The 17,796-nt window shown below is 39.7% G+C and overlaps 1 protein-coding gene across 1 annotated transcript in view; it reads left to right on the forward strand.

Annotated features, from left to right (window-relative positions):
• Window positions 1–17,796, forward strand: part of csmd2 (CUB and Sushi multiple domains 2) — a 198,949-nt gene that overhangs the window by 7,701 nt on the left and 173,452 nt on the right. The window contains exon 2 of the mRNA XM_026299974.1: window positions 7,531–7,747. Within this exon, the coding sequence (XP_026155759.1) occupies window positions 7,531–7,747 (217 nt within the window). The remainder of the gene's footprint in view (window positions 1–7,530; window positions 7,748–17,796) is intronic.

A 17,796-nucleotide genomic window follows, 5' to 3' on the forward strand; every position in this document is an offset into this window, starting at 1 on the left:
ATTTTCTTGTTGTCATGGGAACAACATACATGTACACCTTCTGAGGTGCTTTTAACTGCACGTCTCTCCTCCTCTTCTCTTGGTTTTAAAATTCATCTTTTACTCATCAATACAAATTTGGGCACATGCACAAGCATGCTTAAAAAGACAAATATACAGTTCTCCAGGCAGCCACTGTGATTTGTGTGGGAGGCACATTTGTAGCAGTGCTGAATAAACGCCCCTGCAAAGACAGAGGCCTTTCTGAAAGCAAAGAACATCAACATAACATGCCTTTGATTCTGAATTGGCTATTTTCTATTGATCAGCTTGAAGCCTTGGTGTGTGGGTTGCTGAGGAGATGTTGTTTACAGTATCAGAAACTTAATGTATGTCTATGTAAATGTATGGATGAGAAAAGGTACTTTTGAGGAGAATAATAGGATTAAGAATAAGCAAGGAATATTTTTTTCTCTTGAATCAGTAGTTGAACTGACAAAGATGCTCTAAGCTGTGTGTGTAGTTTTAAAGATGGGCTGAAATAGTGTGAAAGTGTGTGGGTGGCTTTTTTTTGGGGTGGGTGGCTAGGTTGCAGGTCCTTTTGGCTGGCATGATGATAGTGCTAGTTAAATATGACCCAGCTGGAAGGAACTGCCCCCCACCCCCACCCCCTTCCTCTCTGTCTGAGAGAACACATGCTCCATTGTACCTCTTTTGCCAGGCCTGATAACCAGGAGTGTGCGTATGCACTCATGCAAGTGTGTATTTCTTCATGCATGCTTCTTCTCTGTCTTTTATACTTCAACATCAAGCTTTGGCTAAATCTTTACACGTGGGTGTTGTTTATTTTCTTACCCCACACATTTCACCCTCCAGCTGTGTTGGCATGACAGTTTGTTTTTATGCATGTGTGCATTAACTATGTGTTGCCACAGGCATCAACAGATCTTTGAAAAAAATGCCAGAGCCGGAGATGTGGATGTCACAACTGGGACAGCGCCATATTGAAAGATGTGGTGCTGTCAGCATGGTGCAGACACATGCGAGTGTTTGCTGGCAAATGCATTCACATACACATTTGCATGAGTATCCACTCTGTACACAGATCACTCTTTTACTTGACATATTTTTATAGAAGGAGTCAAGCTTCAAAACACAAATGAAGCTTGTGTTATTGAAATGCAAGTGTCATTTTCTGCCCTTTGAAAGAAACATTTACCATCCGGTCCAGTGGAAAGAACCTGTGGGGACAAGGGCTAAGGCAGCAAGCTTATAACAAGCGCCTTCCACTGCATTTGGCTTGTCTGTAATGGCAGACAGTGTCGTCCTGGCCTGGACATTAGCGTAATGTATGGAGGCAAGCGGGATCGCTGAGCTCAACCATTTACATTTTAATGGCGGCCATCTAGAGGTTAATTCAGATATGATGCGGTCAAGGCACGCATACACGCTGACACGTCAAGAGACAAATAGTGGTGCTGAGAGGATCTATGGGGCGGAACGGTTTATCTTCCCACTAAGGGCGTAGTTACTGGCACACACACACAGACACAGACACACACACATACACACACACACACACAAAACACTTGGTTGTTTGAAGTTTACTCATGGGGTAGGTTATGGGATAGTGGACAGTATTATAATTCAATAATTCCTAAGGGAAGTGCTTATTTGGTTGGAAATGAGTCCATGTTGGTCCAGGAAGATGCTTCTATGGATATAGGCCCAGATGGACCACATATATGAAGACTTTATGGTTTCTCTTGAGAATAAAAAAAGAGCTGAACTTTGCATTTTAGCAGACTTGGAAGATGTAGTTTATGGTCCTATCTCAGTTTAATGGTGTAGTGCAAGGTTCTTATGACTGAGGTTTCATTAGATATGACAATGTCATTGAGACACTGCTAAGAAATGTTGAAATCCCGAGGCTCCTCATTTAAGCTTCAAACAATGTGTTTTACTCTCTTCAGTTGCATTCATCAGGCACAGTATAAGATATAAGCCACTTCTATTATCGGCTGCAAGGAGGGTGTCTGTGTCTTTGTTTTTTGTCATTTTGCAAACGTGAATTGTAAGTGAGAAGACAAGAGGCAGGGAAGAAAAAAGAAACAGTAGGAGTTCCAGAGAACAAGTCCGGGTCCAGCTGCATGAATTTCTAGTATTTTTGATATCTTTAGAGTACTATGTGAATGTGACGTTGGCATTATGTTCATCATAGTGGAATTTCCTTCCTGTGATAGTGACTGTAGTCAGGGTAATTGTGTGTCAGCAATGGAATTAAATGCAGATAGGTGACAGTATTCACACTCAGGGTACAGGGATTACACCCATATGCAGACGTGTGTGCGCACTTATCCTGTTTCACACTCATATAAACAAAACACTGCTGTAGTTTCCCTCCAGGTAGACCTCTAGGATTTGCTAACAGTGCAGAATAAGCACTGTCTTGCTGTGAATGTTACACTGGCTGACGGTGACCTCAGTGTGTAAAGGCAACAGGATTTAGAAAATAGGTAAAGATCTCTCTGTATTCTTCCTCTGCTTTCCAACTCATTTGCTGCTACTCGCTGTTGCTCTCTCACTGACCTTATGACATGTTTTTTTCTCATGCATTTTCTCTCCCCCGGCTGTCCCCTTTTCCTCTGCCCTTTTTTTCTATACACCCAGTTTGTCCGTCATCTCACCTTTGCTCCTATTATTTCTCACATCACGTCCTCCAAATCTATTTCCTCATATCTCCATCCATTGAGTCAGTCAGTATGTCTATTCCGTGTCTGTCTGCCCACTTTCTCTTTTGGTCTCCCAATGTCTCCTTCCTCCACTCTGAGGAGTTGCTGTCCTGCCGGAGTACAGCACTATGACCGTCGATTTATCAAAGTGTCACAGCACACTGCCGCAGCTCTGTATGCGTGGTGCTAAACAACCGCCCTGGCAAAGCACACGATAGCTCCTGCGCAGAAACACACACATACATGCACACAGAACCTGGAGTGTTATTCCACCAAGGTCACACTTAACCCCAGTACACCTATTTGGCACTGTGCACACTGGTGAGGGTTAGTTCCAAACAGAAGCTGCCAGGGGGCAGAGTGGGCTAAGCAACAATGTATCTGTTGAACATCCACAGATATCAGCATAGTTAACAATCCAGTAGAAGCCAATGCAAATACCCTAACCCTAACCCTAACCCTAGACATGGTGTAGGAGAAAATGCATCAGCTACTAGAAGCTACTACCAGTTAGCAATTTGCCTAAGTGCTGAACCACTATATTTGCTGTTGTTCCATATTCATAATGGCTGAGCTGAACTTATATGATTTGAGAAAACATGACCTTCTACTTTGCCTGTGGTCATGGACTAAAACAGCATTGCCAGCAGTCTGTTTATGTGGTCTTTACAGTGTGTCAGGAGGGTCAACTGCAGAATGAGTTAAACCTTTCAGATTTACACTGAGGGGCTTCAGAGTAGATCACTAGCTCCCAGCAGCTAATTTCATAATGTACCTTGGGTGAGGTTTAAATAATGCAACCAAGAAACAAGTGCATGATTGAATTAATCATCAGTGGCTCTGGATTTTACAGTCCCTTGGTTTAACTGAGCCACAGCTGGATCTTACAGTGGTAGACTATTTTGTGTTAGTAGTTGTACAAAGACCAGGTTGAATGTGAATCTGTATAACGTCACAGTGCAGTAAAAAACTCTTGGCAAACTTCCCCATTATTACTGTTTAATGTGAAAATCAAACTTGATGATATTGTAAATCGGTCCTTAATGCCTGCAAAAGTGCATTCTTAAGTGAACTTTGATGTGTCTGTTTTTGTCTAATTCAATTCTGAGAATCTATTTTTCAACAAGGATAAATTGTTTCTGGCTGCAGCCATAAAGCAACCTCTCTAAAAGCACCATCTTAGTCTTTCATCCCAGATTGTGTGCATTATTATCGATTTAAGAGTCAGCCACTTGGCACAGGTGCTCACACTTCAAAATAGCATTCAGCTATTCTCTGGCAGACTCTGTACACTTATTCTGTGTCAGGGTTTTTTTTTTCCTCTACTTAATTGTACCCATAAAACATAGAGCCTCCTTTCCTGCCTGGATGATCACCTGTCATATATCAGTATGTACAGCATGTTCCCTCTCCTAATAATACATGCACTCTGATGACAGGAAATGCTTTTATTCAGCTGAAAACATACCCCTTTGTTATTCTTTTTTAGTGGTGTTTTAGTGGTAGTAGATGCTAGACCTGGGAAGCTCTATTATGCTCCAAACATGGTCATTTCTAGCATGAAAGATATGTTTGTTAAGCCTTGGGAATCACATAGTCATTTCTTTTTTTCTAGTATTTCAGCTTGTTCCTGAAATTGTTTAACAATAATTCAGTTGCCTTAACCTCTCTGGTATTGCTTTGTAACCCACCCCGGCCCACACATCATAGCTCAACCCCCATGTACAAGGAGTTCCCAGTCCACTTTAACTCCTATCAAGCTGTGCTGTCATGCCGCTGTATGAGCTACTGATTGGCATTTGTCTGGTAGAGGGGCATAATGAAGGAGATGATGAGGAGATTATTGACCAGGCTGTATGTATGAAAATCAGGTAGGTGAGGATGTGGAGGTTTTACCTGGATATTAGTATTGACCTGATGATAATGGAAAGGGTGTGTGTTCACTTGTTGGGCATATTTAAAGGCTGAAAAAGTCAGATTGCGACAGCTTCTGCTTTGATCCTTTTTGTTCTTTTCTCTTGTTCGTTGTTAAAGATGATGACTGAGAATAGACATGACGAGTGGTATGAGCACACGTTGTGATTTGCAGCTACTTTCAGCCCTATATAGAGTATATAGGTCATATTTACTTACTGTTTAAATTCATTTTCCACTATTTTTTTCATTTCCTCTCACAGATTTTTCTAAGAGTTCAGGAGAATTTTCAGATCTCCAAAGCAAAAAGCTGAACTCTCAATGCAAACTTATACACCTAGTTTAAGTATATTCAAGTGGCCACGGTTCAAGTGCACACACATTAGCATCTTTTGGAAGAGGTCAAGCACATATAAGGCTCTGAAAAGTGATGTCTGAGAGGCCTCGGCCTGTTTTTAGACGAGACAGGCCCTGGGGAGTCAACAGTGGCATGATGGATATACTGTGACTGCAGATGCTATTATCCTCCTGCTGCTGCTGATTCCATCCAGACGGTGTGGATCTTTACCTCATGACACTATCACTACTGTGTCAGCTAGTGTTTTTTCCTGTGGCATTTCAGCATTCATAAGCACCCTGATGTTGCACGTAGCACCTTAAATCTTAAACACCAGGCTACTTAGTGCTTTGAAAACAAATACTGCATTTGCTCATAGGGTAAACCAGGAATTATCTATGCCCATGCTTAAAGTTTGGTCATTTCTTCTCTTCTTTTTAAAAAAAATAAAAATAATGTTTTATTTATTTCAGCTGTGAATAAAATAATAGAATAAAAGTCCACAGTTTTTTATATTCCTTTTCTGTGCTTTTGTCTTCATGCTTAGTGCCATCCATCCATTATTTATACCGCTTATTCCTATTTAGGGTCACAGGGATCTGCTGGAGCCTATCCCAGCTCTCTTTGGGTGAAAGGCAGGGGTCCACCCTGGACAGGTCACCAGTCCATCACAGGGCCACATAGAGACAAACAACCTCACACACTCACACTCACTCCTATGGGCAATTTAGAGTCACCAGTCAACCTGACATACATGTTTTTGGACTGTGGGAGGAAACCAGAGGACCTGGAGAAAACCCACACAAGCACAGGGAGAACATGCAAACTCCACACAGAAAGGTCTCTGATGGGTTTCAAACCAGGAACCTTCTTGCTATGTGGCAACAGTGTTAACCACTAAGCTAATGTGCTGGCCTTTGGTGCCATATTACCCACCTATACACCCTTGCTGTTTTTTCAGTCATGAGGCATGTTTCAGAATAAAAACTTAAATGGAATTTGATGCTTTGGGATTGCTCCATCCCCACAAAGTAGCACAGAATTTGTATGTTTCACAAAACGTCAGTGATGGATATATACATTTCCCCACGTGGGATTTAGCAATGCAGCCTTAATGTTTTAAAGCTGGGATGCAGTTATTGAAGTCTTGATTTTTAAAGTCTTATTTTATGCTCTTATTTAGTTATCTCACTTTCATGCATTGATTCATCATAGACATTTACACAGTTATGAGTATGGATATAAGTGAATAAAACAAAAATCCTATCTATTGCAAGTGTTGTGTTGTTTGTGTTGTTGAATAATGTGGGTTATGCAGATAGCAGATGTCCTCCAATTACACTCTCCTAATTACCTTTTAATCAGGCAGCATTATGATTCAGGTTTCTGGCTGAAGTAAACACAGGAAAAATACAGATCATTTGTATAAATAGAATGTATAATAGCATAACGTTTAATTTAGTCCTTCTATGAGGATATTTAATTATGCAGGTTCCTTTTGTGTGACCGTAACTCTGCGTTTGTTTTCTTTTGCAAAGGAAAATTAATTCATTTTGCATTCCCGGGTTTAACACACTATGGCATGTGATTTCAAACTGCAATAAGATATTATCCTTTTGTCACCTACAGTTGCAGACTGGTAGATGACTGCTCACATTTAGCTGTCTGGAAGATGAAAATTAACTTTTTCATGAGCCTGTTTTGACTGGAAGAGGTGGCCAACCGTCATCATGACCAAACAAGTGGGATAGCGGCCATCCGTGATGCTGTCCATGCAGACGTTTATTTGTGCATTAATACTGGAAGCACACACTGACAATGTGCAGAAAAATATACACAAAATATAAGTGTGTTAACACACCAGTCCACTTTTGAGATGAATTACAATTAAATCCCTAACACTGATTAAAACTTCCAGATGAGCTGGGATCAGTCAAATGCAAGTCATTTAGTTTGGGGATTCAAAATACACACAATCAAACCTCACGCTCCACACATCCACACCAAGCTCAGTGATAGACAGACAACACACACAATTAAATCTGAAGATTGAAGACAGTATGAGGGGCTGCTGAGACACATGCAAGAAGAGCATAATTAATGTATTACTCAAGTGTGTATCTCTCTCCGTATGTGCATCCTTTTTTCTCCATTTTTCATGTTCCCCCATCTTCTCTTCTCCAGCTATGTCATGTATAATGTGGAAACCTATTACTAATGTGGTAAAAAGGGCCAGTGAGTGAACAAGTGTGTGATGATGGAGGTGGGGAAAGCTCAGAGAGGGTGAGCCATTTAGCACTGCTATATTAATGGCTTATGCTGCATGCTCTAGGTGATAATGGATGTTGCAGCACTTGGTGCAAACTGCTTGACTGTGTGCGCTTAAGTGTGTGTGTGTGTGTGTGTGTGTGTGTGTGTGTGGATTTGTAAAATTCCTATTCTGGGATGTAGAGGAGTGTATTTTATTTAGTTTTAAATGCTTTAATAATTCTAATATTTATACACGATAACAATTCTCACACACCATAAACCCTGTTAACAACTTCCTATTTCTTTTTCTCTTCACAGCTCAGAACTGCAGTTACACACTACACACTCCCAATGGGACAGTAGAGAGCCCAGGCTACCCTTATGGTTATCCTAACTATGCCAACTGCACATGGGTGATTGTGGCAGCGGAGCACAACAGGATACAACTGGTGTTTCAAGGCTTCGCTCTAGAGGAGGACTTTGACATCTTGTCGGTGTATGACGGGCCACCCAGCCCCGGGAACCTGCGGACACGGTAATAAATGATCTTATAAGATTTTTACATGTGTTTCTTTTTTAACTTGGATAATTTTGTTCTTTTGATTACGGTAACCCAAAGAACAAAAAGAAGGTAACATCTCTGTTTGCAACCTGCCTGTTCGTCTGACTTATTTTATTGTCATGATGTCACTGTTTTCCCACATTTCAGCAGTTATTGTAATATGTAGTGTTATTGTGAACAATAAAAAAAGATGGCCAAAACTAAATTAACCCCCGTGAATTAATCTAAAAGTGTCCTTTATAAAGTCATTTGGACTTGGTGGTGTTGAGGTATTGATTAGAGGTCTTTGATGAAGGTAGTGGACTGGAAAGAGGAGAAATTATAATCATGACTACAGTCAGTGATGCATTCAGAGGGAGTTGCAGGTCCTTTGGTGAGTAATACAATGCTGACTTTGTGCATCCAAGGTTATTCACATTTTGTGCTTCAGAGCTACTAGCTAAATGAAATGCAGCCCGCTTGGCTGTGAAGACTCAAACAAGCAGCTTGAATCAACTGTCTCAAACTCATCCTGTAACAGCTTTTTAAAGTATTACCTCATGTTGAACTGAAATGTTGTCTTTCTAGTATGTTTTTTTTTTTTTGTGCTCACTAAGTTTTGACATTCAGGATTTTAGAAATAAACATCATTAGAATGAATTGCCATGTAAAGTGCCAGATTTCTGTTTGTATAAGCTGCAATTATAAGATACAGGCACAAAGTTGCTATTCATTGATGCATTTATGTATTTTGGGATATTACTGCTTGCAGTCTGATATCTATCAGACCTCTTGGCAGTACCTCACATACAGACTAACCTAATTAGTGACAATTTCTGCATCTGATCAACTGAATCCACACCAAAGCTGCTTTTAATTCCTGTCACCTTCTGCTCTAAGCTTAGCCTTGCAAATAGCTTCAGGCATATGTTATGAAAGCTGCTAGAGACAGATGAGAGAAACACTCTTAAGGGCTTTTGTTATTGACACTGTTCTGAGTCTCCGTCGGCCTCCGTGTTTCTCTATGTCAATATCTCTCCCTCACCTCTTTCCTGCCCCTTCACATCCCTGTGTCTCTCATTCTGTGCCAGTGGTGCCTCCACTGCATCTCCCTGCAGAAAGCAAATGAAAGAGAGAACCAAATCCATTATGGATTGGTGTTGCGCTGTTCTCCTCAGCCTTTCTCCTGTTTGGACCTCTGGGCTCTGTTGTATATTGATGCTCCAGTAGGATGTTCCACTCTCACCATGTAAGCGCTTTGAAAATAAGTGAAGGGAAAGGAAAGGAATTTGAAAAAAGAAGGAAAAGGTGGTTAGGAAAAGAGAGAAAAATGAGAGAGAGAGAAGCAGTTGAGGATCTTTTTTAGATTCAGCTTATGTTGTCTTTGACCAGAGTTTCTTTCATTTCCAATGAGGATTTTTTTTTGTAAAAGTGAGACTTCAAACTTTTATCTTTGAGTGTGCTTGGAAGAGGCTAGAAGCAGCTCTCACCAGTCAACAGTGGTCCGTGAGAACATGCGTGTATATTTACACTAACAAACACCCCGCACACACACACACACACACACACACACACACATTCATAGGCACATTTTCATCCACACATAAAGATGCACATCTGATAATTCAGCTCTCCTTTTGCTTTCATCTCCCGCTTGTGTCAAAAGTAATTTTCTTTCTATCTCTCTTGCTCCTCTCCCTCCAATTTCTCTCTTACCTTCCTCATTTCCTTCTCACCTATTTTTTTAATATCTTATCTCTACTGACTGTTCTCCGTTTTGTGTCCTGTATGCTGTGTTTGCTGAATTTGATCAGCCTTTCATGTATACCACACTATAGGTTGTAGTTTGAAATATTTCCTTTAATCTCAAGTAGCCATCAAAAATAAATGTTTTTGCCTCAATTCATATTCAAATGATCACCTTTGATTTCGTTTTCAAAGCAGTCACTTTTCTTTAGATTTGTTTATTTACCCATTAATTTATTCATAGCTGTCACAGCAAAGCAGAGAAAATTGTTATCAGGAAAATGCCGTCTTACAAATCAGTTCAGCCCTGTGTGCTTGTGATCCTAAGTGTATGCACACTGTTGTGTGTTGGGGAGCATGTGCATTCCTGCAGCAGTTGCTTTGTGAGTCACTCCTTAGGAAATACATATAGGAGTCAATCTGTTGTTGCAGCACTTCATTAAACTGCTGATGCTAGTTGACTCCTGGGAAGCTGAAAGAAAATTCAATTGCTTCAAATGGAAAAGCAGAAAAATCACATGCAATGACAGGCAGTTTGTCCTAGTTCACAAGCGTGATCCACTCTCTGCAGTGAATTGCTGCTAATTAAGCAGAGTGTTAATTTCTAGAGGTGGTGTAGCGACTAAGTGGTTAAGGGCACTTTGTGTTGTGGAACTGGCCGAACTGCAGCTAAGCTAACCTTGAGGTGAAATCAGGTCTGTATTTAAGTATTTCAAAATTCTATAAAAATCATCTTATGCATTAATTTTCTATGATATAGTCATTTATGATACTATGTGATTATCATGTTATCATTTTTATTTTATTTTGAAATAGGTTCAGAAAATGTTTTCTAATGGCCACTCTTAATAGCTGCTCCTGAGTCAGGATGTAAAATTTAACCACATAAATTTGATCCTAATCCATTACAGAGAAGGATGTACATTAGTGTGTAGACGCTGAGAGCACTGGTGTTTGTGAATGTTAGCTTATTTGATGCTTATAGGAACTATTAAACATTTTGGAAATGTGAAACTTTTGTGTTGTGATATGAGAAGTGTGATATCAGTCTATGTATGGGCCTGGGGTCAGAGTGTGGTTAGCCTAATTTAGCAGAACTAGCAGGAGGGCAGGGGAGGGAAGGGCTGGGGGAAACACCTGTTTTATAGTCTTTAAAAAAAAAAAGATCCAGTACTGCTGTGCAGCATTTAGTGCTAAAGCATGGGTTGCCAAATACAATTGATACAGATCTGGTACATAAAAAGCCTGGCAATGCCACTGTGTAAACAAAAGAAAAGGTTCACACTCACTGCCAAAAATCAACTTGCCATGATGTGATACTACCTTCACAGTTTTGTCACCTTCATTTCATTGTTACACAGCTAGTGATATATCAAACCCAACTTTTTCACTTCAGTGCACTTCCATGAGAGTCACTTACTAAACCACATCTACAGATTCACATTATCCTTGTGAATGTATGGTTCTTCATTTATTTATTTATTTATGCTTATAACTGTATCTGTTGCTGAGCTCTGTCATGTTTGAATGCATCAGTTGATTGGACAGTTTTCAAAGTGGTCCAACAGTGCAACCTTGGTAAGTGAAATGTTTCTGGTGATGGATTACCTGTATATAGTCTCTGATCTGAACATTCAAACATTTATGGCAAAAAGTAGAAAATACATAAAAAATGTCATATTTATCAAAATAGTATATTATGCATAGATTTTAGCTGAATTATTATTTTTCAAATTTTCATTCCCATTTTGTGTTTGCAAGATAATTAGATTTTAAAAATGCATTTAAGTGATACTCTGGTCATTTACACACCGTTAAGTGATTATGTAACAGGTCCTCTGACACGAGTAACCCTGGAGGTCCTGAGTTAAACAGAGTCTGTAGTAGTCGAGCATAGTAGTGAGAGAGACCTTTGCATGACTAAAGCAATAGTCAGCTTGACCTTAAGTGAGAACTGCTACCAGCTCAGTCACTGTCACACTGTACAGGAGTGCACATTCCTTACATGTAAAAAGCGGTCTTTTTTCACTTGTTGTGTCACTTTTCACCTTGTAACTGCCAATCTGGGAACACTGAGTACATTTCAGCACAGGGGAAAGCCACTGGGGTGTGTGAGGGCATCTCTCTCCACATGCCTTCCTCTCACTGATGGAGTGATGGAACAGAGGGACTTAAGGCCCGGCAGTCTGGCAGGGGTGGGAAAGTGAGGGAGAGGAGGCAGCGTGAAAGAGACAGATTTTCAGCCTGCAGGCTTGATAGGACCTAAATAAGAAGCACTAGTGCATGGTACTGGGAGTGGCATTAACACTACAGTCAGCCCTCAGTGCTGGGAGGTTGGGGTGTCACAATATGAGTTTGTGTGTGGAGGCAAAAAGAGAGAGGTGGGGTGTTTATGTGTGTGCGCCTACACTGTGCTTACAAAGGGGATCTGGGTTAGTGTACAGCCATTCCCAGCAAGCTGATTCAGTGTCAACAAAATCAAGGTTTATTGGAATAGAGATAAAATGAAGACCGCACTCACAAACACACACACTTTTAAGTACACAGTAAATGGCAGTGGGATGGAAAACTGTTAGCCTAGTAATATATCAGACACATAAGGTTTCAGAGACATTTCTGCTCTTTGGCAAGCACTTCAGCGCACAAGTGCTTGCACATTATATCCCTCTCATGCATGAATTATGATAAAAGTTATTCCGATTTTTTAAAGATTGCTTTTATTATTCAAAATTCAGATGTAACCTGAATGCATATTTTTAAAAGCAAATTTCATATCAAGGTTATTTATCTGTCCAAATATAGTATGTGGGCACCATGCACCAAAGGGGTACATATAAGAATAAATCCACAGCTGATAACAGAGAGGAAATATCTAATTAGCTCATTTCTGTAGGTGAGATCTGTGGTGTAGTCAGCAGTAAGTATTTCAGGACTGCAGAGGGAAGGCCCTCAGAGAAAACGAAAGACATCTGGGCTTTTTTTTTTTGACACATTTCAAAGCAAGATCAGTGTTCTTAGTGACTGCATGTCTTGACGCAGTGCCATTTGTACAACATGGGCAGTATTGACCTGGTTCCTTCTCTTGGAAGGCTGGAACTGACTTGATGCACTCCCTGCTAAGTTTTTCCACAGCCCTGGTGTTAATAAGTGCTTTCAACAATGGATGCTTTCAAATGCAGAAAGTCAGGTTTCTCATCAGTTCAAAATATTGCCAGCTCAAGTTTCTGGTGTTAAGTTGAAGTAACCTGCAGACGGCGTCCTTGCATCAGTTTTTTTTTAAGTTTCAGCTCATAGTACAATTAAAAAAGAGGAGTCCTGTCTTGCCAAACAAAATGATTCCACCAAAGAAAAACATGCTGAAGGAACAAATGTTCTCTTAAAAGCAGAGCTTCTACTTCACCCATATGGATGTTTACAAAAGGAACTACAAAAGGTCGAGATATTTGAGTCACTGCACACTTTTGCTTGCTCCATCCTTGTGCACTATCCCCAGGATGTTTACCAGCACAGAATAATGCCACAGACTGATCAAGCCATGTAAGAGTTATCTTGTCATCAGCGGTGGCCACAGATGAGGCTCCTCTTCCATCCCTTTCCAGGTCAGTGAGCGTCACAAGCTTAGCTTCAGTTCCCTTAAGGCTGTTGATGTGGCAAGTTGACCAGTTACTCAATACTATACACATACAACTTCTAAAGTAAAGACATGAGGTAGACGTAGTTGTCAAAGAACACCGTGTGGCTATTGCCACGGCTGTCACTCCACAGATGAAGCACAACATCTGCTGACATGCCTACCTCCCTTACATCACCCCTTTGACCACTGGCCCCAGCTGCAGCTTGAAACTCTACATCTCTCACCCACACCTTGAAACCCCAAGGCTTTTGTTTCCTGGCTGTGTACTGCTTGCTCTAAATGCTTGCCTTTGAAGGGGATGATTTGTTCATCCATAGCCTGGCACTCCTCCGGCTTCACTGCACCAATGAAGCAGAGCTGAAGAGCATTTAAGACTGGCCTTACTGTGAAGAATTCGTCTCCATCAGCATGTCCAGAAAGTGCAGGTATCTCTGGATTTTGTCAAAGTGATGGACAGATACTGCATCTACACTCAAGGACAGACAAAAACGTCACTTTGATGACCAGGACGTCCTTGTACTTGGGTAGCTGATTTAGCTCATTGTTAAATCAATGCCCAAGAATACTTTGAGGATGAGATTTTCTTTCCCTTGCTGCAATGCATAAATATTGGATTGAAACACTATCTCTTCTATGAGAGTCTTGGTAGCAGGCTGGAGAAAAGCTCTATGGGCTCTTCACCTTCTGTGCTGACTCAAACTTTCCTTAGAAAACTATAAGGACCCTGTGGTAGTCATTGTCCCTACACTCTCATACCCTGTTTTTGCTTTTCCTATTTCTTGCTGCCATCTTACTCTCTTGGCTGTCTCTCTGGCTTACTCTCTGGATCACCTTCCATCTCAGACTTGGAGTCATTCTCTTCATACCTGCTGTCACTCATGTCACATCCACTTCCCTCTGGGATATTCTCAGGCACGCTATATTGAGCCAGTGGTGGTTGGGAGGCAAAACAGTCTATTCGTTTATAAATTTGGTATAAAACACAACTGAGAACTTTCTCAATATGATGTTTTGCTTATTGTCTATATTTTTTTTCACGATATGAACTTTTTAAATGATGACTTTGGCACCACCGTTGGCCATAATGGATAGAGAGTCTGAGCAGTAAGGAGGTTTTGGAATACAAGATAATAATTCATTTTACAGTATTGTTATTCATTCATACTGATTTCACTCCAAGGTAGTTTTTAACCTAACCCAGTATAAAATTCAGTAAACTGACCTCAAATGTAGATACCATGCATGAAAGTAATACTCATGGGAGAAAGGAAAATTATGCACGAGGTTTGGTATTATTTCTGCTTGCAGTTCAAAGTTTTAATTTAAGCTGTATATCTGTCTGCTATCCAAAACAAATGAGAGCAAACAGTAAATGTATATTCACAAGTGTCTGACTGATCCCTTAAGCAGCTTTTATTTATTGCTTTTTACCTGCCATACATTAACCAGCTACCTTATTTGTCTACAGTTTGATTGCAAACCAGAGAAACTGTAGTCACATTATAAAAAGCAATTTGATGCATTGTTAATAATCGTTTTAAAGAAAAAATCACATAATGTATCAATAATGAAAAACAGTGTTTGTCACAGCTGTTTACAAAAATCATGTCTACATATTATTTATGGCAGTATTCCCTGGTATAATTGCAGTTACAGAACAACTTTTAGTAACAAAAGACTGTAACAGATTTTTATTATACTGTGGCTGCATTGCATTATCATCATATTTCTTTTAAATTATACCATCTGCATACATAAAAAGAGATGTTTGTGCATAATTTAATGTTCTACAACACTTCTATGTAGCTTTAGTGCACCTATAATTTCTTTTTTTATCACTATTATAAGTTAAGTTAATGCTAATCACCTACCAGGGATTAATATACACTAATGACTGTTAGCATGGAGCATCCAAAGCTTTTGTTAATTCAGTCTCTTATCTCTCCAAGTATTTGGCGTGTTAATGTGAATGAGTACGTGTGTTTGTGTTAGTCAATGAGTCAAGCTTATAAAGAGCCAATGTCTGTGGGTCAGGGTCAGAGCTAATGACATACAATGACACTTCCTGCGTGAACACTAGGCATGGCAATAAGACTTCTTCAGTGAAGGCCTCCACCATCAATCTCTCGCAAGACATACTTTGGAAATTGACTCCAGTTCAAGAACACGCACTTGTATTTATTTATTTATTTATTTATTTATTTGGTCTGTTCATCCTCAGATACACATGCTTACATGTTTGCACATTGTGTGACATTTGAGGAAGGATCTAAATGAGGAGGAGGAGTGTTTAATTCAGTGTGAGTGAGAAATATGGCTTCAAGACTGCATGGTTTTATTTGTTTATGGTGGTCATGATTCAATATCTTATTCAACGTCATCCACACATACACATGTAGATATTTATATCATTTTTTTATAGACGACCCCAGACATGTGCAAGCAGACACATTGCAACACACACACACACACACTCTGTTGGATTTATGATTCCTTTGAGTCTGAGCTGTTAATAGAGAGCCTGCCACTTATCAATGCCAGCTTTCACAACAGACTGCTAAAAACAGGAGGAAGAGTAATAGTTTATTTTTCATCATCTTATGCTAGAAAGAAGTGAAATGATGTTGAGATTTATGACATCTGCTCACCTGGGAGGCAGAATTATTAGGCCCTGTAACCCCAGATTAAAGAAATAATCAACTAGATGGCTGTGAATTTATACCCTGCATCACGTGTATCACTCACTGTGTGTATTGCTATGGACATTCTCCCAACCCCCTCGCCCTAATAATGCTCTTAACAGGGTACGCTCAACCAGCAGCATGAAATTAAAAGTTTTCCTGCTGAGATAATAGATTAAATATGCAGTGCACTCTTCAACAAGATGTGTCATGTTTGGCCTTCTGTGCTCAGAGGTCACACTCATTTAAGTCAAAGAAATGTGTCAGAATTTTTGATAGGCCGACCTGTTGATCCATTTAAGCCTTCAGATATGAAAATATGAAAATCATTAAAAATAGTTGTGTAATTATGCCCATGTAGTGCTCCCTGCTCACATTTTAACCAACTTCTGTTCTCAAATGCGAAAATCCATAATTAGGTGTACCTTTTGCCTTGTGTAGCCCCAGTTAATGTAATTTAAATGTAAACCATTTTTTAACTGATAGGAGAATTTATGTGAAGATCATTATGTTAAGATGGAGAAAATCTAAACTAAAATCAGATTTAATTGGTTTGAAAGCAGTTTTATACAAAAAATTCAGCCAAAAAAAATCCTGATCTGAGCATGTTGTTGGTGTTTGTGGGGACTGATGTTCTTGTGAAGTGGTTAGATATGCAAAGCCCAGCAGCAGAGGCTTAAAATTGCTGCCCCTGCCAGCAGATGAAGATGCTCTTGTGAAATATTTCCAAAATTAAACTTGGCCAGATCTGATATATTGAGTTAATGATGTCTCTTTTTTTTTGGGAACATTTAGTGGTCTGCAGCCATAGAATAAAACGTTTTTATCAGTCAGCAGAAGGTCATCTTTGCAACAGCGTCTGTGACAATATAATAAGCACAAGCTGATCACCAGTATTTTCATTTAAATGCTTCTAGTACTTTTTTTCTTTTAACTTGACAGGTTTGCAGAGTATTCAACGCACAGCACAATAACACACAATATGGCAGAAACTAAAACAAAGCCCAGAATTTCATGATATAAATTGATAAACAAACCTAACAAAAGGATGGTGGGAGGCAGATGTTAGGCTTTTCTCACCGCAGGGGATTCATTTTGTTGATTTGCATGACAACTTATGCAAATCACATAATTCACAATTTTCCAATTACAATACCTAAGGCACAGTACGACTCATGAGCACACGTGTACAGCGAGTTTAACGTGTCTGCAGTGTCATGATTCAACACGTTGGAAGGGGAAGAGCAGATGGGAATCAAGCTTTTCATAGCTTTTTTAGCTTCACATGATTTATCCCTGTTTCCAATCATTTTGGAATGATCATGCTGGTTATGGTAATAAATATAACTTGACAAGCTATTCTGCCAAAGAGAGCAGTTTTTGAGCAAGAACTGCTGTGGCGTTGAAGAACCAGCACAGCAGTAACAGTTCCTTCATGGTGAAACCTTTTTGAATAAAACACCATGTTTTTCATGCACATTTTTTCATATTTTGGTTAAAGAAGTCAGTGATCCATTTCAAATCCTCTCTTCTGTTTTTTGTGCTACACCATTACTACTACTCCCCAATACTGTGGGCCTACAACTTACACTACAGTGGGTTTTTCCACCTCTGCTAAAACCATTATTAAACCAATCATGAACAACCTGATTTTTGTTAAGATCACATTACTGCAGGTTAGTGGTGAATAAATGATTAGGTCAGTGTTCACGAAATAGTTAAGTTAAATAGTATTTTGCAAAACCGAGTTTAGAGTACATAAGCACAATAAGCCTCCTAGTCCTCGGAAAAACAGTCCATTCATCATGTTGCTGTAGCTCTGTGGCTGTTGTCTCCATAGATAATCATGCTAAAAAGGCCTTTTAAATCATTTCTCTAGGCTGAATAACCCCAGTATCTGTAATCAACTGTTCATCAGTATGATCCATTTATGCGATTAATAAAAAGCTACTTCTTTACCTCTTTTATATATTTTTTTATCT

The sequence above is a fragment of the Mastacembelus armatus genome, chromosome 11 (assembly GCF_900324485.2).
Source record: "Mastacembelus armatus chromosome 11, fMasArm1.2, whole genome shotgun sequence".
NCBI lineage: Eukaryota > Metazoa > Chordata > Actinopteri > Synbranchiformes > Mastacembelidae > Mastacembelus > Mastacembelus armatus.